This window comes from Pholcus phalangioides, unplaced genomic scaffold (assembly GCF_987345545.1).
Source record: "Pholcus phalangioides strain wild (caught in Gottingen) unplaced genomic scaffold, Ppha-v1.0 ptg000011l_1, whole genome shotgun sequence".
Classification (NCBI taxonomy): domain Eukaryota; kingdom Metazoa; phylum Arthropoda; class Arachnida; order Araneae; family Pholcidae; genus Pholcus; species Pholcus phalangioides.
The window spans coordinates 57848375-57870560 of record NW_028301604.1 but is presented as its reverse complement, the minus strand read 5'-3'; the positions used below and the strand labels follow the sequence as shown (position 1 = coordinate 57870560).

The window sequence follows — 22186 nt, the reverse complement described above, 5'->3', positions numbered from 1 at the left end:
CCGAGTGTTATACCAATTTCAGTGTTATTCATTAAATAGGGGGGTTTGACATTTATTTTTTCATCATAATCTTAGAAATAATTCATTGAGTCGGGGAATTCGTTGAATCGGACTCGTTATCTTGGGTGGTCTGTATGTTGTTAGACATAAACGTGGGAAATGGGAAATTTTTCCGTCAGTATCGCAATAACATTATCATATGGCTGAAATGAGAATAAAATTTTAACACGATTAAACTCATAGAAAAATTATGAAAAAATATTACACACAGCCTGCAACCTAGAACAATATCTTCAACACAATAATTATTTGAAACCGAAGTCTAGCGTCTTTGCGAATGCTAAATTGCTGGCTACTTCGCAAAAACGCTATGCTTCGAATATAGACTAACATACACAGGTTGTAAAGTCATATCCTTATACACAATTTATTTTTTGAACCACTGATGTGATAGAAACATTTAGAATTAGAAAAGTACCCAAGTAACGTTTTTATTTTAGATATGTAATTTATTTGATTAGGGGCCATATATGTACTTAGATGCAAAATTGTAATTTGTTTTACGTTTCCTCCGTCCTCTAACTTCCAATTAAGATACTAATGCCCATTTTTCTTCTGGGGCCAAAAAATAAAATAAAAAATCCATGTTTCTTAAGTGCAATATTCGCTGAGATGTTGCTGATTAAAAGTTAAAGAGGCATTTCGGAATTTAAATTGTTTTTTTATAAACTTTGGTTGAAAAAGGATGTTTAGAAAATTTTCTGGAGTTTGTCCCTTTAATATATGCTGTTCGTTTTCTCTATTTCAGCGGTTTTGAACTCAAATATCTCAGTTAAAAAAGCATTTTTTAACATTTTTTTGTTAAGCTCTGAGAGAGAAGACAGCACAACAGCTTTGCAATTAAAAGCTAGAGGACAAGAGAACCGTATAAAAAAAAAAATCAAAATTTTGTATCGCGGTACATATACGACTCATAGTAGAAAAAATTGCAATCTGAAATGGGCACATTATCACATTATTTGCATACTTTTTTTTAAAATTTCGTGTATGTTTCTATCACCAATGGTAAAAAAGATAAAAGATATATAAGGATATGACTTTACACCCTGCATATACCAAGTGATTCAAAATTTATGGGACAACTTTAATGTGTGATAGAACACACCAAAACAAGCATTTTTCGTTACGGGATATGTGGTCGAATATGATAGTTTGGGGTACATTGATGGGTCATTAACGCCACTAATTTTGGTGAAGAGGTCCCTAAATGTTTTAATAAGAATTGTGTGCACAATGCCTAGGAGATGGAATCACAAAAAGAAATCTAGAGAAAGAGGAGAGTTCGTGGGAGACGGTTTCCATCTGATAGGCTTCCCGTATGCAATCCATTGGAGCAAAAATGTAATGTTTGAATAATTCCGTATTTTTCATCGCAAAAATGGGCCTACTTCATCATGCTGTTGAAACCACATGCACCATCGTATTCAGTTTCAATTTATATTTGGAGAGGGCTGCTCCAAACAATGACAAGCGGTATAATCAATTGCTGTAGATTTTGTGTTACCCACGTTGTACAATGAAGAGGCCTATCACATTACAACTCCCTGCAACTCGAACGGTAGATAGCACATACCGCAGTAAATCCGCCGGAAAAAATACAATAATTTGCTACTGGTGAAGTGCTATTGTGCATTCTTTAAAATAACGCCTTCGCTATTGCGATTGGACTACACATTCTATGACCGAAAATGCTTGTTTATGTCTCATATTACCTCTTAGAGTTTATAATATAGAGCATATAATAAAAATATAGGATATATTTCTATAACAGAAAGATGTGAAACATACTTGATCCAAAAAAAGTTCTTTTTCATTACTGTCTTACTGTCTTACGGATCCAAAAAATAACACGAAACTACTAAATCTAATTATATAATTTCATAAAATTTTTAAAGCAAATCAATGGCTATACACAGAGTATGTGTATCACTAAAAATAATAAAAATAATTTGTGCGAAATGCAAGAGGTGTAAGAGAGTTATTCAACAAAAATAATTGATTAATCTACAGAAAAGGGGGAGAGGGAAGAAAAAAGCGCATTGAAGTAAAAAGTAAAAGATCGATTGATTATTGCATCGATTATCGATTTCCTTTTAAATAGCGACTCAAAAAAAAAAGTGATTAGGGCATCAACTTTCAGAGCATCAATTCCCCATTCGAAACACTTTGAACGAAAGCATTGGCGAAAGATACCGTCGTGATACGAGAAAGACTACCGTTCTCAAAGTTATTACGTTTTCGATACTGCGAAGGTTTAATAATCTCCGAACTGTAATTAGCTATTATGCTCGTGCTTGAACCACTATTCTATTACATCTGAAAGTAAAAAGAAAAATACGCTTTGAAACATGTGTCTCTGATTTTGCGAATAAGCGATAAAAATGTTATTGATGAAGCTTATATAAAACCAAGATTTTATTGAAATTTAATTGAAAATAAAAATGAAATGACGTAGCTCCCACTACAATGCTTAAATGATGTTGTTGAAAATATTCCCTCGCTTTTGAGAAACAATACACATAAAACTTATTATTTTTCCTTTTTTATATGCGGTTAACAAAAATGACGTATAAATACCCTTACTGAAAGCATTAGGGAAAAAAAGTCTAAACATCAGTTTAGAAAAGAGCACAAATCTATTCAAACCGCACGCGTGTTAGCGTGACTGAGAAACACGGTATCGTGGTTGAAGGTGAATGGAATCATTTTACTTTTTTAGCTTGGCTTGTTATGCTGTTGTATGGTCAACAGCATAACATGTATGATGTGAGTAGAGGGACCCCACGTCCTTCTCACTCCCCACCTCTTCATTAGGTAGTCTCCTTGCATCATAAAATGAAAACACGTTAACTCTTTCGGAATTAAATATTTAATTTAATATAATGAATGATTACGGTGCACGAAAAGCTTCATTTTTTCACTTCATTTTTAACGCCCTTTTACAAAAAATGATAGTCGTGTTTTAAACTCAACTTTCTGTTAAATATAATAATGTTCTACCGCATATTTTTTTTAATGTTAAAATTCATTTATCCTGGAAAGTTGTAAATAAAATTTATATACTCTCACGGAGAAAATCTCAATTTCTTTATAAATGTTATGGATTGTCTACCTCAGATGACAATCTCACGTACTAGAAACATCAATTTGTTTGCTTTCTCTTGATGTTTAGCAAGGTGTGGTGTTTTTCGGTAAACTAAATTCCAGCGCTTCTATGTGTATCGTTATTTACATCTGATATACTCTGTTATAATCATCGATACCGTATGTGAAATGGTAATATGAACTAATATTTATTTATAGAATGGAGTAGATTGCTCGCATGATATCAGATACCGTATTTTTTCGTTTTTCTGCATTTAGAGTTCTGAATTCAACTGAATCGTTTTTATATGTATTCAGGTAAATAGATATTTATTAAAATACTCTCTTTCACGATATTTTTCACGTCACAATTCCGTTTTTTGTATTGTAAATGGTAAGGGGGTCCTATTTTTTTTTTTAGTCGTTCAACTAATAGCAACTTGTTTAATTCAAGAGGTAAGTGTAAATATCGCTTGAAACAAGGTACTTGCATGTACATGTTGCACATTGCAAAATAGTCCTAAGCTTTTTTTTTGGAAATGCTACGTATTATGATAAGTATAATTTTTTTCAATATTATCATAAAAAGAGTTTCATTTCTGATGATAGGCATAGGTAAAGAAAAACAGGTGAGTTCAAGATTTGTAACCATAGATTATATTAAAATTGATTGAAATCATAAATAATACTGTGTAAAAGTAAATGAGATATTGCACGTTTTATTGTATGATATGAAATGAACTTGCTGTTGGGTAAGAGTTAAAAAAAGTGATGATAAATAGCATTTTGCCTGCATCATATGTGAAGGTGACATATATATATTCATATCTATATTTTGAAGCACAAGCTTTCTCGTTAAAGAAAACCTTCCTATTTAGATTCTATTCAAATACGCTATGACCACAGTAAGTTTTCCTTCCTCACAGAAGCACCTGGTGTGCAATATATATATATATATATATATCCATTCATTTCATTCATTATCTTAAGGCATGAAGAACAATAGAACTTACCTTAACCGGCCTATCTAGGACCGAGTGTCCTAGAACCAAAAAAATACAGCTAAAGGAAGGAGTTTCAAACCAGTGTAAAATTTAACATGGATGTAGTCTATTGCAAATCCAGACTGTTAGGAACTTCTTGAAAAATGTGTAGCATTGAAATTAAAAGATGGGGGAAAAAATGCAATCAAAATTAGGATATCATGTTTTATAGAACCGATACAATCATACTACAAATTACTGCTCAACCTACTGTAGTACATGATCACTTTCAACATCTTGTGAAAAACGGGCATATTTTAAGGCCGGTAAAGGAGATTATATTTGGTAATTTATCCACATTTCCAGATGTAAAATATTCAATGGGGCTTTTTTGAAAGCTTCAAGTTATGCCAAGAGTAGAATACTTTTGCAAAACACAAGAGTAGAATACTTTTGCAAAACACAAGAGTAGAATACTTTTGCAAAACACAAGAGTTGTACTAACTTATTTTAACAAAATATTTTTATGATAGATTTGCTAATTTTTAGCTGAATAGATTTAAATATATAAGGTTAATTGTGATATTCTTTCTTCTACAGGTGATAGGGTTCACCTTCTGGCCATGCCCGACACTCTCCTCAAGTACCCCACATCATCGCCATTCCCTTATAGTAAGCCCACTTCATCATCAGCAGAAATTTTTTTGCGCCGTAGAACAAAACCACTTTCAACATGTCATTCCTACTGCGACTTCACGATTTAATCGGAGGTATTCACGTACCGATTGACGATGGAATTGACAAGCTCAATCGCAAGTACACCCTTTTGATTTTCCTGTTGTTAGCTCTTCCGATATTTACTAAACAGTATATAGGAGACCCAATTGAATGCTTTACCCCAACATATTTCTCAGAAAGTCAGGCTCGATATGTTAACAGTTTTTGTTGGACGACATCAACATATTATTTGGTGACTGATAGCGAAGACCTAGATGGCGAGACAGTTGAAAACACGCTAGATCCTAAAACATTGTCTGATGAAATAGACTACGGTGGCTTGGAAGAAGGTGCTATTGCACCAGAGAAATTACGCCGGGTCAGAGTAACGTATTACCAGTGGTCTCCCTTGATACTGTTAGTTCAAGGCTGCTGCTTTCACCTGCCTTTTGTATTATGGGGTGCTTGTGCACACAACGCTGGTGTAAAGCTTCGAAGATTATTGAAGAGAGCGTCGGACATCGCCAGCCTCCCACCCGGTTGCCAGCAACGTGAAGCTTTGTTGGCTGAATTCGTTGATCAATTCCATACGATGGTTAATGGAAACGTCGGCTGCTGTGCAGATCCTTCCTGCAGGATACCTCTAACTTGCCGTTGTGGGACAGGACCGAGTCGCTACTTGTGCTTACTCTACCTTCTGGTTAAGACATTGTATGTTCTCAATGTATTTCTCCAGTTCCTGTTGCTCACAGCTTTCATGGGTCGGGGATATTTCAAACACGGCGTTGAGTTGTTGAGAAGGTGAGTTCAAAGATAATTTTTTTTGCATGTGAAAAAAAAACATCTTACTAATTGATAAAGTTATCTTTTACTATTATACAAAAAATTAACGATTAAACTTAATTGTAGTTTGCACAAATATCTCAAGAAAAAGGTAAGTTGTCTTACATTAATTGATACTAAGTCACCAAGCATCTCTGCTTAGAAGTGGATGCCTGAAAAAATTCACAAAGACTTTCTCTTTTGGCGTGATAGGTACATGTTTTACGTGTCTTTCATAAATTCACGTGCTATGCCTGATATAGATTGTTTGATTCGAAAATTTTTAGATCAAATCATACTATATGAAGTTCGCATTATTTTTTGGAATAAAAGTAATCAAAAAAGTATAAGAAAATCTGGATCGAGAGGAAACGTAATACACGCATCAAATCGAAATAGAGTTAAAAAAATATATTTGATTAATATATCTGGATTATATCTTAAGTGATTAAGAATATATATGTACGTACAGTATGTATATATATGACAGTACGCCTCAAAAGTTTAGATAATGCTCTTTTTTTCCTTAGAAAATAACCAGAAAAATACGGCGAGTAAAATTAGTGCATTTTAATGGATAATAGCTGAAGAATTTCTACATACATCTAAAAAAAATTATAAGAAAGAACATTCAGAATATTTATAGCATCAGAATTACAAAAAATGGCTGTCTTAAAAATTTAGAGAAAATTCAGATTTACAGAGATTACAGACTTTTAATAGCTAATAGACCTTTTTATTTTTTTCTGACAACCTCAAACTCAATATCCTCCATGCATCTAATTGAATTCTGTAGGGTTTCAACATCAAAACTGTACCATGCTTCTTCGATAGATCTCTCCAAGTCATCAACAGTCAAATACTGTATTTCATTTGCAAACACATTTACCGTAAGTATCCCCCATGCATTCTTAATAGAATTCAAGTCAGGACTCATCGATGGCCAGTCTAAAACAGCCACATTTTCGCGATTAAAGAGCTTTTTTGTGACAGCAGATCTTTGAATAGACACGTTATAATGCTGAAATGTCAAGTTTGGTCTTTCTAAATCTTCTCCAATCAGTAGCAAATTGTTCTCGAGAATCTCCTTTAAGCATCAGAGTTTCGACGACCAATTTCAAAAGTTAAGGAAGCTTGACCATTAGAAGCAAATGCTGCCCATACCATTATCGAAGCTCCACCTTACTGTCTACTGAAAACATCCGTCTGGAACATGTGAGTTCCATTTTTTTCTGCAAAAATATGATAAATAATAAATATGATAAAACTATGATATCAAGCTATTTTTCTCCATAAAACATGATTTCGTGCCCATTTTTCAGTCCCTCTTCTCCACCTCTCTTTGGTACTTCCTTGTGATAGGCGATTTCCTAACCCTCTTTTACGGATGAAATAAAAGCTTCTCTGATCTGTCTATGAACTGTATCTGTTGAAATTTTCATTCCAGGACCTTTCATAATTTTATGCAAGGTAATTTTTTGCGTTGAAGCTAATCTTCCAACGGTTTTTTTCGCGTACTACGTTGCTACCACAACCAGATTTTGGCTTATGGGACACATGTTGTGTCCTAAAGTGTTAATACACGTCATACACTTCATTTCGACCTACTCAAAGCAATAGCTTTGCCTTTTACAGCCTTTCTTTTTGCTTTCAAATGGATTTTAGCGTGCAAAATATGTGATGTGTGTGTGTGACTTCGACAATTAATTTATTTTTTAATGAAAACCAATCCGATAGCTTTCCATTTTCATACAATGGTGTCTCTGATACGCCATATAGACACAATCTTCAAAATTTTCATATCATCGGAAGTTTTTCTAAACTTTTGAGACAGCTAATTTTAAAAAAAACTAGAGTTTAAAAAATGCAAAACTTATTTTCCTCGATAATAGGCTTTTGCATTCTGATCACAAGCAAAAAAAATGAAATCAAAATTTGAAATGGTATCCATGGCGCAGTTAAAAATTTATAGCGTCTAAACTTTTGAGACCGACTGTGCATATATATATAATATAAAATTATTTTACAAGATATTTTGGTTGAATTTTTAGAAAAGTCGTGTTTACGTAACTATCAGTTAGAAAGCGGTTTTACGTTTCGCTTACATCAATTCAAATCTGTGATAGCCTACATGGTGGGAAGTCTTTGAATTCAGATTAAAAATTTGCATTTATGTATAAAAGAGGTTTCGGATGAAAATGCGCTAAAAATTAACAACATAAAATCAGGAAAATTATTCATTCTTTTCTGAAATGTGAATTTGTTTTGTCTGATCGGAAATTATTTTCATTAAAGTATTTCCTTCATCCAGTTTTTTTCATAATGGTAAAAAGCCAGCAGAGACATGAAACAATTGATAGCTAAAAATTATTTTATGTTGATCTAGGCATTTTATACCTATCCATTTTTTTTGCAGCAATCTTTGTTTATTAAAAGGAAAGAAAACCCTTGGTACACGTATTAGAGACAGACAAAACGTTTAAACGAAATATTTCATTACGGATGTTAAAATATTTGTAGATTTATAATACATATAATCTATATTCGTATAACTATTTCGCCGTAGCATAGTGATTTTACGACCACTCACTATAGATAAACACTTGAGAGTTTTTTGTATGACTGTTAAACGGCATTTGATAATCGTATGAATATCATCACTGGATGATTACTTGAGTCATTTTTAAGATTTGAGAATTCATAAATTTCGGAAATAGTTATGTAGAAAGGTGCACTGCCTGACTGAGAAAATGCCACACCATGGAAGAATATCCTAAAATAGACCAGTACACACGTACATAGCCAAGAAATTGCTGCGGAAATAATTAAATTTCACATAGAAACAAATCTTTAGTGACCGATAATACAGGGTGATCAATAAGGATTCGAGCATCATTTCAAGTTTAGTCTCATCATTAAGTTTGATTGTTGAGCATTAAACAAATCAGTGCACGAGTAATGTCTTTGGGTATCTTTATGTGGTGTTGTTCGTAGTCCACACTTGCATATCGATTTTCAAGGTAAGAGAATATATTAATCCGGCATCACACTCATCGTGTCCCGCAGAAGTTCAAACAGAAAATCAGAGGATTTTGCTAGCCCAAGAATATCCGCATACCCTGTAAAGCATTAAGAGTATTTATCGATTATTAATATTAATACGAAGTGTAGGTTATTCTGTTCAAATATGACTTATGGGATGCCAAATAGATATAACGGTTCAACTGAGAGCATTTTCTTATGAAATATCAACGGTCAGTGATGCGTTAAAGAAGTGATATGTTTGGTGATGCTTTCAACATCGATAGCACTCTAAGCTGTTAATCTACACCGAGAAGCACAGTGTTGCGATTCACCACGGAAGAGGAATACACCTATTGCCCATGTTGCCTGCCGACTATTACATGGTGATCATCTTGGATGAAACAGAAACGAGATTCACTGCTGAAAATCACAATGTTTCATTCAGTACTTCACATAGCACCCGAGTGGTGCAGTAGTAAGATGCTCTTCTTCCATTATTAAGGTTACCATCACGGTCCATGGGTCCGAATCCGGGCATTGAACGTCATAAGCAAGTTCTTTACCTACCGAACCTGGGGCGACCACTGATGGATGGAGCCTTCATTTCCCACCCAACTTCACTGGTTAGAAATTGCCGTATGGCGATATATGACCGGAGTTGAAGTAGATATAAGTATCATTTCATATACTTATGGTGCAACATACGGAGTAAAAACGATGGTTTTCTGTACAGGGTAGACCTCCCAATGGACAGTAAGGGTACGAACATAGTGGAGGCTAGTTTTCGATTCTGTAAGTCACGCCGCTACAGGTTAGTTGAAAAACCTGAATTTCAGTTTTTTTAACCAATCCATAATGGTACCTATTGCAGAATCGGAAACCAGCCGCCGCTATGTTTGTACCCTTTATGACCATATTCGCTGACAGAGTTCAACTGCAATCGCAGGTTAAATGATTAGAGATCGACACGGTTTGTAGTTAAGTCTGGAATTTAACCAATCCGTTTTTCAGTTTCGATCTCTAATCCTGTAACCTGTGATTGCAGTTAAACTCTGTGGGTGAATACAGCCGTTAAAGTAAAAACCTGAAATTCAGTTTCTTCAGGTTTTTTAACCAATTCGTAAAGTTGCCGACTGACTTGCAGAATCAGAAACCATCGTGTACTATGTTCATACCCTTACGCCGGATTTTCTTAGGATCAGGTTTTCTGTGCCGCGTGAGAGAGAAACGTGAATTACCCAGCATGACACGTTGTCTACCTACCAATAGGAGAAGCGGTACGACTGTTTTCCTACAAAGCGCAAGACGCCTCACGCCAGCGCTTGACTGCTACTGAAGGAGTCATGTGTGTCATGCGCCTCGTATTTCGCTGATCTTCTATTCAGGTTTATTGTGTTTTCTTTCCCTTTATTTTCTGTCTCCCTCTTTTATTGTGCAAAAATACATGGCTATACGAAGATTTTTTATAACAACTGGCTGTGTTGTTGCGAAGATGAATTTTTGGAAAGAGAAAATTCAACTCCCTTTGCGGGGAATCGAACCTACGCCCTAGACCACTAGACTACAAAATCTCTCAATCTTTCCTTGGAGCTCGTGCGCATTGAAAGGGACGGCGTGTGCATGGACAGCCGGACCTGACTCAGCCCAAGCTCACAACTTCTGACGCTATGGTGACGCTATGAAAGGATGGCGTCACTCTCCGCTGTCCATACGAAGGTTTTTTAACAACTGGCTGTTGCGAAGATGAATTTTTGGAAAGAGAGAGAGGCAGTTGAATTTTCTCTCTTTCCAACAATTCATCTTCGCAACAGCCAGTTGTTAAAAACCTTCGTATGGTAGCGGAGAGTGACGTCATCCTTTTATACGTGAATATGCAGACGACAGAACAGATAATGCGCCACGCTAGCAAAACACAACCGCATAGTATGATAAAGTTACACGTTTGTGACGACGCGAAATTGCCCTATTCGGTTCACGCGGCACAGAAAAACCTGCCCCTGGGAAAACATAGCAAACCGATAGCAAACCTGCCGCGACTAGTCGGTCCGACACATATAGGGGGAAAAATCCTAAATCCTCTTCTTCTCCTTACTCTTCGCAAAATATCAACATTTATGGACAGCGGATGGGACCGCTATTGAATATGATGGTCTCTGCCATGTGAATTCATGTTCCGTCCCCTAACTACACAGCATTTTTCCTTCGTAGCAGTGTAGCAGTTACCTGTAAATGCATCCAACGGGTGTAGTATCGCATTGTGTTTCTTTCACAATACGGCAGAAACATCCACCACGTACAATGAAATCTCTCGCAAACTCATCCGTTTGACGAAATTGAGTAAGACGTCCATCGTCCCAATGGCCTTAGCAGTCTTTTTTTATTTTGTTTTCTCCCTGACATGAAAATAACATGACAACTCCTATCCAGACGTTGTTACATCTCAAATGATGAATGACTTTGTGTTGTGCGATGGCTGCTTGTTTTCTTATATTCCACTCGTGGGTTGTATAATTGGTCTGAAAAATGATCATTTGCACAGTAATCTACGGGGGCATCCAGACTATTTTGCTTATCACTGCGTCCTCATTGTCATGATGTGGCATTTTTACTATAAGGCAGTGTATATATTTTAACACGTAAATTTTAAAGTATTTGTTTCGATGGTTGAAAGAATGTAATGATAAAAATTGAAAGAGTAAGGTAATGATAAACCTTTCATGAATTCTTATTTTATAAACTTAGTTTATAAATGATTTTTATACAGAAAGCTTTAATTTTTCTAATGGATTTCAGTTAATGCTAGAATTTTGATACATCCAGTTATTAAATGCCAGATTCTTTATTTTGCATGTTTAATATATTTTATTTTTTTACAGGCTCGCCGCTGATGGAGACTGGTGGAATTCTCCTCGCTTCCCTTTACAAACATTGTGCCAAGTACGTGCAGCAATCCAAGGCGGTCTTCGTACTTATATTTGCCGCTGTGTATTGCCAATCAATGTGTTCAATGAGAAAGTTTTCTCGGTAGTATGGTTTTACTTAGCCCTCATTCTACCCCTCAATACCATAAGTCTTTGCATCTGGATCTGGCGCACTTTTCCTTGCAATCGACTTGCCTTCATTCGGCTTACTTTATGGAGAACACGGCTATTCAACTTGTCGGAAATTTCACGTGCCTCTAAAAAAATTGAGTCAAACTATCTTGGATGGGATGGAGTCTTCGTGCTAAGACTGATTGAACACAACCATGGAAGCAACCTGGCAACTGTAATTATTGGCAAACTTTGGGAGTTTTATTCGAACCAGATGAAAGCCCAAGAAGAAGGAGGTGCCGCTGGAACCAGTGACTTGGAAATGGGACGACCTGGTGAAATGGGAAGCGTGACGTCGGTAGCTCCATCAACATCTTGGCATTCTTGCCACGGTGGAACTTGTCACTTAGGACATTTCACGCAACAAAAGCAGAGAGCTCCACATAATGGTTACTGGAGCAAATGTTCGTGATCAAGGTCTCAGTTCAACATGTCATGTCCGTTTTTCACCGTTCTAAGACTTTACATTGACAATGTTTGCTGGCAATTCTTTTCATTAAAAACTGATATTTTGTTAGCAGCCATCCAAAAGAATTCAATAGTACCTTTTCTGATAGCTTAGTTGCGACAAAAATGCATAAAATATTCAAGAGTATATCAGCGGTCTGATTGATGCGGTGGTGGCTCGTAAACATAATTCGTGTTTGCTAACAGTGAGTCATCAACATTATTGAACCAGCTACTATCAAGCCTATAGTTGGTGAGTGTCATTACAAGCATTTTTTTCCTTAAATATAAGTTTATATTACTTAAAACAAGTTTTATGTTTGTATAGTTTTAGCGCATACTATATGTTGTTTTAATGTATAAAAATATGCTACATTAGTTTATACCAATTTTAACATGTTGGTTATGTCACTCCAATGCGTGAAAAAAACAATGTTAACATATCAACAATATTTTCACACCTGATTATCATGATATTTCGCTACTTCGATGTGAAACTCATAAAATGTTTATTATGTTTTTCGTTTTTTAGAGCTGTTGCGCAGAATCCAAGTCCTACAGATAAATTAGACCGCGATCAACAGAGTTTAGAAACAATGTGCGCAGTCTGGATACATTCATGTACGAACCGGTACTAAAACATGGTGTGCTAACAATTCGGCCACTAACCACATACCACTATCTTAAAAATATGTGATTTGATAATAAATTTCATAATCAGTGAATCCCTTATCAACAATCATTTGAGCACATAACAAACAGTTTGCGTAACACACCAAACTATATTATCCATCATCATTTATGCAAAGTTTTTCGTAATTGATGCTGCAAGAAACTTCGTAGTATTGTTTAGAGTTACATCACTTTAATGATAAGAAGTTTTCCATTCGAGCCCACGATGCCGCAAGTATAATAGTTATTTTTCGCTGTCAAATTTCAATGAGATTTTATACCACAAAATTATGTGTCGAGCTCAAACTATTAAATTTCAATAACGTGAAAGTAAAGATTGTCAGCGTAGGTATCACTTTTATACCACAAATGAAAAAGCTGGTGCAGAAATAACGAGGGAAAAATATCTATCGAAAACGTTCTCCCTCAGCACCGTAATGGGATAAATGTCTCGATCGAAGATTAATGTGTTTGAGGTCTCAAGGGCAGAAGAATCATTTTGGATCAAATGAAATCCCTGTGTCAGACTTGTTCCGTTTCTAAGATCGCTCAGCTTAGCTTTTCGAAAACCAACCACCGGGTTTTTTAGAGGTAAAATATGAAACTGATTTCCAATACAATTGGACACCACAATAAAGTATAACATTATTCATGTGTTTACTTCATGATATAATAATGAAACTTTTATAGATGGTTCAAATTTAAGAACTTGGACCATATTTATTTATTTATTGTCTATCGCTGTTTTTTTATAATGATAATTAAAAAACTATACTTCCTTAAAAATATTCAAATTTTATATCGCATAATAAAAATATTATCTTGTTAAAACCGCTCAGAACTTTATTTATGAATCCTTGATTAGAATATTTTGTAAATAAATTTAGTATTAAAATTTACATAAATATAAATAATTTTACCTACAAAAAAATGTTGGATGTTTGAGGAAAAATTAAAGGATAGGATTTAGTCTAGGCAAATTTTGCTTTGACGCCAAGTCATTCGAAGAAATTCGGTCCCAAATGCTAAAGATTTGAAAGAGAAAGATAATTTACGATTTTTTCCCGATGAAGATGGATATTTAGATCATTATGCAAAAGCTAGTTTTGACGTAATGAAAAGTTTTAAATTAAGCGAGAGCAAGAAACAGGCACACACTGTACAATTTCAAGAAATATAAGTTACGAATAAAACCCCCCGAAAAAAGGACTTTTCAAAACTATCCGAAAGGAAATGTTTCTTTTCCATGTATCAACGTAGGATATACATTGGTATGGTGTGTATACGTATATACTCGCATAGCCCATACACATGCTACCTCACGTAATGCCAGAAAGAAAATAGAAAATCCACCAACCAATATTTGATCGAAGTTTAAATCTTATAGATGGAAAAAGGAGAGCATTGTTTTCTATCTAAGGTTATTTCGTCAGCCACACGATGTATCATTTTTGTGCCGAAGTCTTCGATTTTTATTCTCATCGCGTGAGTATGTCAACTCCCTGGAAAAGTCCCCTGACGTCGATGAAAACATTTACCAAATAAGGAAACCAGTTTCGGACGTGAATCTATATTTTTCCGGCTTCTGAATTGGAATATTGGTTTTCTCTTTTTTTCGTTTATTTGTTTGCTTTCCAACAAAAATGACCGAAGTACTCGGCGGTCGTTTCTATTTCATTCGATGAGAGAAAAATGAATAGTATATTTTTGATCAAATATCGACAACAATTATTGTATTCTTCAGAAAATGAATTGCTATGGACTTGGGTAAAAAATTTATTTAATGTTTCATTAAATGATAATAAAAAATGCCACTACCCAAAATGTTGATTGCATGTTTAAAACCATTAATTTGTCTGGTAGCGAAACGGTAGGCGCGTTGAACTCTAGTTTGAATGATCAAAGTGAAAGTAATGGAAAAATAGCCGTCCAGGACTGTTATTAAAACTGTATGTCCCTGCGTAATTGGGCCTCGAGTGCATGAAATAACCGTGGTGCTAAATAAATAATGAAAAAGATCAAATTTCTCTGCAGTGTAGGGGTAAAAAACTCATTTTGTCACTTTAGAAAAATCAATCCGAATCATTTTGATAAAATTTTATGCGTTTGGGATTTCAAGAGATTTATTAAATTTATTTGTATCATAAATAAGAGAAACTGCGACCTGTATTATTTCTTAGGTACATAATGTAGTTTTTGGAAGCCCGTTTTACAAAAATTATGCTTATATAGAGTTTTACCATGTTTGCATTTATAATATAGTGACTGGAAAGATTTGATGCTTTTTAAACCATAATTTTGAAATTTTAGTGATGTTTATTTTCAATTTAACGTTAAAGGTCACTGAAAATAAATTGCGCAATCATTAAATTTTTGATAATAATAATTTAGTGCTAAGACTAACGAGAAAATACACTACATTTCTCTCGGATGAGCTGTGCATCCGTTAAAGAAATATTTGATGATACAGAATGCGTTTCATGAAGCTGAATTTTAATTCATTGAAATCCAAACTCCGACTCAACTTACTTCTTTGGTTATAACCAAGAGTAAAACGGTAGTAAATACGGTTTTCCATGGGGATAGTCGTGTGGATGTTCAAGAAAGGAAATGAAAGTCCCACCATTCAAACTATTTAAATGAATCTGTATTTGTGTCATTTTTATATCATCTACTCAAGGCCGAACTTTGACAGGTGCGAAGGGTGTGATCGTACCGATCCGCAAAATGTTGAGAGCCATAAAACTAAATTTTATTGCATTGATTTTACGTATTACATTCAATTATAACTGCTTTATAAAAAGCCAGAACTTGAAGTTCTGTCGGTATATAGATGAAACATATGTCGATTTATTAATTGACACACCTAGGCCTATGATAATGAATATGTACCCGTACCCCCCCCCCCCCATCATCTTTGAGTAGGGCCTTGATTTTTGACAGGACACCAAACTAAGATTTTAGCTGGCTCATATTGATGCCTTATATATTGATTTTCAATAAAATTTCTAGTATTAAATATTGGAAAAATATAAAACCAATTCCCCCCCCCAAGGCCCACAGAGCCGTATAAACCTTTCCCTTGTGGGGGGGAAGGGCAGGGTCTTGATAGCAACATGAGCTTTCAGGAAAAGAGATTATCTGGGGGCACGTGTCTTTCTATTAGACTTGAGGCGCCAGCCACCCCAATTGAAAATATTTTTTTCAGACATTATATAGACATTGTTTTGCATATATCTCATTAACGTGAGACGCCCCATCCACCTTAACTACTTATCGGGCCTATGTCCCTGCGTTAAGACCACCCTACACTCTGGTATATCCTCAGAAAGGTTCTTTGATGGACCCGAATTCCGAGTCTTTTAGAGGATTCCATTAATTTATTTTCGGTGAATGCATAAGGAAGAAGCGGCGTGCATATAAATACAATGATACCTCGGCTTACCAATTTTTCGGCTAACGAAGATTTTATTTGCGTGATTTTTCTGCCTCGGCTAACGAATACGAATTCGGCTAACGAACATTTCTGTTGATATGGATGTACGTGCTAACCTAACACAGTCGTGGAGCTGAAATATTACACGAATCATCAGAATTACTGTCGCTTGACCCCAATTAATTTATGTCTGCTTAGGAGTCACTTTCCAGATCTGTTTCTCTACTTATCATTCATAACGTTTTTGAATCACATTTCATGTAAAAAAATATTAAGCTAATAGAGAGAAAATACATTAAAAAAGTGATGCCTAGACTGGAATGTTTCAGTGCACACTCTGAGATTCTGGACATTAAACTGAATGGTCTGGATACATTTTCTTTCAGTGTAAGGCTATTAGCATCAAACTGGACAGTTTGAATTTTCTAGAAGCTTATCGTTTTCATCTGCATGTATGAGACGCAAGAATGAGCTAATTAAAATTACAACTGGATGGGGACACCTATGATCTTACTATGTACACGATATAGTGTAAAATAAAAAGATCTCCAGCTTCTCATCTTATAAATTCTCATTAAACTGTATATAAAATTGTGCCGTTGGTCAGTTCCAGTCATCGGTCAGTTTTTCTTTGTTTTTTTACGGTGCTTCTTGAGTGCTTTATAAAACTTATCTTTATATTTTGGGCATAACGTGAAAAGAATCGAACGATTTTCTATAGAAAGCTATGGGAAATCGCGTTTCGGCTAACAAAGATCTCGGCTTACGAATGTGATTCCGGAACAAATTACCTTCGTTAGTGGAGGTATCACTGTATTTAAGAGGGCAGCAAAACTGTTCTTGCACCGGGCCGCTAAATGACTTAGCCCGGCCCTTCATCTACTCTAACTTGTTACTCTTATTCACGAAAAAATAATTACGGCATGCATTAAACAAATACCGCTATCATAACAGGATGCATTTCATTTTTCATTTATATACTAATTCAGTCTATTTTACCCTGCTAAGCCAACTAGTTTTTATGATCGCATAATCTGGGTCAGATTAAACGACCGCTTATTCTGCTAGTTATTTATATACGCGCACATATACATATTCCCTTTTCGGAGAGCACACATAACCCAATGCAAAATCGATAAGCTTACACTTTACTCCTCAAATGTGCAAGGGAATTTTCTCTCTTTATTTGATTTTTTCAAACTCTTTGCCAGATACTTCCGCCCTACGGCTCACGTGATGCAAGGTAATCATCCAGCCTTGCGCGTAACAAGAATATAATCTGGTTTTCTTTTCAACAAAACATTTTTTCAGGCCAATTCTGGTTTGCTTATTTTTCCAAGTTCCTTTCTTTTTTTTTGTATTTACAAGTTTCGCTTTTATTCGAGGTCTTTTTTACGCTTGAGAGACGTTCGGATGCTTTTTGAACAAAAGTCACAATCACTCCAACAATAACATTTAACTCTACTTACTGCATTTGTACGATTCAGGAATCGAATTCTATGAAATTACGTTATCCTCTTTTCTTTGTTGACGAAAACTGTCGGAAAATGTTCATGATGTTGCCATGGCCATTTTTTTTTTTTGAGCCTGTGTTTATTAATCAGTGTCATGATGATGGAGTATAGTTTGTTTCTTATAACGCTGCTAGAATTTTTGCGATTTCTATGATGATTAGATATTTTTCATTTTTGTTAAATATAAATGGACTAATTGTCTATACATTTGTATAATATATTAATCATACATAATGATAATTTATTTTCTTACAAAATTTTCGGAGAGAGAAATGAAAATTCCAAGACGTTTAAGGGTTCTCATGCTTTTCAACATGATCAAAGGCCTCAAAAACTATGTTTCATTAGAAATATAATCAAACTATTTTATACAGGCTGTCCCAAATTGTTTTCACAATGAATATCTCTGTAACCGTTGACTTTACAAACACATACTTTCAATTACAAAAAGTTTTCAAATGATGTGGCTACTTAAAATTTGAAAAATTTATTTTACGGGTCGTACACATAAGAACATGTAGGAATTGACTTTTTGTACAGTCCCCGTGTGTGTGCGCGCCAAAACCCAATTAAACAGTTGTTGTCCTGTCTCTCCTGATGCCAAAAAAACTTCTACGTTTCCAAGAGCAATATTCACTTAGATATTCGAAATCAAAAAACGGAAGAAATTGAGGGAAAACAGCGTTAAATACAGATAAACTGTTTTACCCGCATTTAATGCTTTTCTTTTCCAACTTTCCTCCGTTTTTCGAATTCGAATATCTCAGTGAACATTGCACTTGGAAACGTGGAATTTTTTTTGTTGGCATTAGGAGAGACAGGGCAACAACTTTCAAATTCCGTTTTTGAGCACACGGGTACTGTATAAAAAGTTGATTCGTTCATTTTCGTATGTGTCGACCCCTTAAATAAATTTTAAGACTTCAAGTATCCACGTCATTTGTAAACTTTTTGTTATTGAAAGTATGTTTGTAAAGTCAACGGTTACAGAGACATCCACTGTGCAAACAATTTGGGACAGCTTGTATATAGAAGGTGAATCAAAACTCACTGTACAAACTTTTAGGGGAGGTAGAAAGCACAAAAAAAAAACAGAATCACATGGGAATCTATGACAGGAAACCCCAACCTGATCAGCTGGAGAATAAAGGAAAGAAGATGCATATATGGCAAGCCAATAATGGGTGGAAAAACGCTTCATTTAGCGATAGTTTACACGAGAACAGTACGTGTACACGTTGAGTTTCACAACAAGTGCTCAAAAGTTCTTACCATCCACAGTTATGCACACTTCACAATGGCGGCGCATTGATTGTCGTACCCTTTCAAAAATACCCAGCATTTCGCGGACGTTTGCAGCTGCGACGGAGATTCTTGCGGCGAGGTCGGTGTCAGCGTCAACGACCTACTTAACGTCAACTTAACGTGTTACACTTACCGTCCTCTGTAAAGTATCGCTAAATAAAGAGTTTTTCCACCCATTATTGGCTTGTCATTTCTGCATCTTCGTTTATCCTCCAGCTGATCAGGTTGAATATGATATAGCCACTTCAAACACGCAAAAAACCACCATCTGTCCTAATTCGAAAAAATGACAAAGGTATGTTAAAAAGCAGTTAGTTTTCAGATGTGAGACAGAAAAATATCGTGTGGTAGTGAGCGTATTTCGTTGATAAGATTTGACGAAAGAATTGTCTTGAATTGTTAAGTATATGTATCTCGAAATAACTGTAGGAAAATGTTTCCAGAGTGCAGCCGGTGCCACCTGCAAATCCCAAAGGAATGGGATCCCAGTTGTACGGAGTAAAGGAAAAAAATAGGCTCAGCAGGATAAAATGGCATGAAATCAATATATTTGAAAAAAAAAAATGAATTCAAAATAAAGAAAAGACTTTGGATCATCAAGTGAGGCAAAATATTGGAAAAAACCATTCATAAATGGATTTTATCATTTTATTATTTTTCCATTGATTTATAAAAGAAAGTATTCAATTTTTAAACTTTGAATTTTAAATTTATTTTTGAATAAGATTGATTCAATGAAATTTCAATCTTTTATTTCATTTGATGAGCTGAATAGTTTTTTTTTAATATTTTGAATCGGTTTTTATTCAATTATATTGATGTCATGCACGCAAGTTGTTAACAATATATTTCTTTTTTTTTGGTTTGAAAATTTCCAAAAAAAAACGTATTGGAGATATGGTAAATATTTTGCATTGCGTTGACATAGCATATATAATTCAAAATATGTGCACCAAATTTGAAATGAATCAATGATTTAATAATATTTGTAATGTATTTATACAAAGTATAGTTTTGAAGGTTTTCGACCATATCAAAAGGTATGAGAGAGAGACCCCCTAACATTTTCTTTGCTACAATAATTTTTATAGGTAGAGCAAAATGTATAAATAAAACGTGGCCAAGTGAATTAAAGATGTAAAGATTTGTTTTTGTATATGAATCGAAAAAAAAGTAAAACTGAATGTATTTTCTGGTACTAAAAGAATTGTTTTCTCCCTAATCGTTCGCAAAAATTTACCTGTAATAAACTTATGATCACTTGGCTCTCTGAAAAAAAAACCCATACTATGAATATCATTTCTACACCATTCATGGTATAACATGACTGCAATTTTACCTTTACATTTAACTATTCATTCCATTCCAATTTGAAATATTACCTCAAAGTCAGAGATTCGAGGTAGTTGTCAATTGTGAATTTCGTTTTCCTGATTGCACATTCCTCTAGCTGTGTAAGATAAACATTACTTTGTTGTTACAGTTTCAAAACAGACAGGGTGATATATACACCGTTGCATGTATAAGGTGAAAGAACGAACATTAATTATTGTGATAAAATCTCCACTCCGTTATACATAATCTCCTACTTGATCAGCTTCGGAGATTCTTCGGCGCTAGATAAATTTCTCCAATCGATATTGTCTCCTAAACTTGTACTAGAATTCTTAAAATATGAACACAAGTACTCTTTAGAAGTATATGGAAATTTTTTGAAATATTCCAAGAATTGTTGATTTGAGTTGAATTTTTTCAACTTCATAAAGTATAATGACTTCCGTCATTAAAATATTCAGGTGGAAAATCTGGCCCTTGCGACAAATTTATGCATCTATGTAGTAGTCGAGTTGAAAAAGAAAGCTAAACGTATACACGCAATGTAACGATTAGTGCCACGCAGAGATAAGTTGGCATGTCTGTGAAGACGAAAATCTCTTTGCTTTCATGGAATAGAATGATTCCTAGTTCTTCGTAGTTTAATATTGATTGATCGCCTTGTCTCTGAGCAAAAATGAGCAAAAATGAAAAAAAAATCGTAAACATTCTGCTATAAAAACGATGTTCTAAATAATTCATCAAGCTCTAGGATCTTTCTCATGATCTTGTTTCTGATAAGTAGAGCAAGATCCTCTTACAGAAACAGTTCAGCACGCGCTATAAAGAGTCACGCAATTCTTTCACGTTTCAAGTACAGTGTGTGAAATATAGAATTATTGTTTAAACGAAAATTGTTGAGTAGGGTATTTCAAAAAATGTTTACCCAATCGAATTCAAGGGAATTTGATGAGATTTACGAAAATCAAATAAATTTTCCCAAATTCTTTTTTTCTTCAGAACATCAAGAATTTCCATTTCATGATACATAGATAATATGCCAGAATCATTTATTCTAATATTTTTACACCTATTTTAATCAATGGGAACTATCCTTATATTCCGGTGACCCTATTGATTCCGCGGTAAAAATAACAAACCTACAAGCCTATCATGCTCGAGATAAGAATGAACGACACTGATCGAAAACTATATAATTTGAAGAACTGTATTGGATGGAACGTGATTATATGAAAAAAATAAGTGCTAGGTATTTTTTTAATCTCAATTTTAATATAAATATCGGATATATTTATTTGTCAATACGGTTAGATGCATGTAATTAAAGCGTTTATCTCTATAGTTATACAGTTCACGATTTACAATAAAAATTTCTTAGCTCGATTTGTTTACCAATTCGCAATGATTTTGATGCATAACCAATGAAATTGACAACTTTTACGTCATATTTTTTAAAGATTCTAAATGGTAAAAACATTTTTTTTTTGGGCGAAAGATTTTATCTATTCTTTAAAATAGTTGTTTTGGTTCACACGCACGTTAATAACCTTTCTTCATTTCCGAACCAAATACTCAATAAAATCGTATTCTATACTTTTTCTACATCAGCAAAAAGTCGAAAAGCTATATGACTATTTTGCATAGCAAGCATAACGTCATAAAAATGTGTTTCTTCCATCGATGACATGAGCTAGT

At 34.6% G+C, this 22186-nt stretch overlaps 1 protein-coding gene across 1 annotated transcript in view; it reads left to right on the top strand.

The window, feature by feature from the left end:
• Positions 1–22186, top strand: part of LOC149080624 (innexin unc-9-like) — a 101709-nt gene that overhangs the window by 7467 nt on the left and 72056 nt on the right. The window contains exons 2-3 of the mRNA XM_089239774.1: positions 4728–5645; positions 11567–12482. Of these exons, the coding sequence (XP_089095900.1) occupies positions 4861–5645; positions 11567–12194 (1413 nt within the window). The 5' untranslated portion in view covers positions 4728–4860 and the 3' untranslated portion in view covers positions 12195–12482. The remainder of the gene's footprint in view (positions 1–4727; positions 5646–11566; positions 12483–22186) is intronic.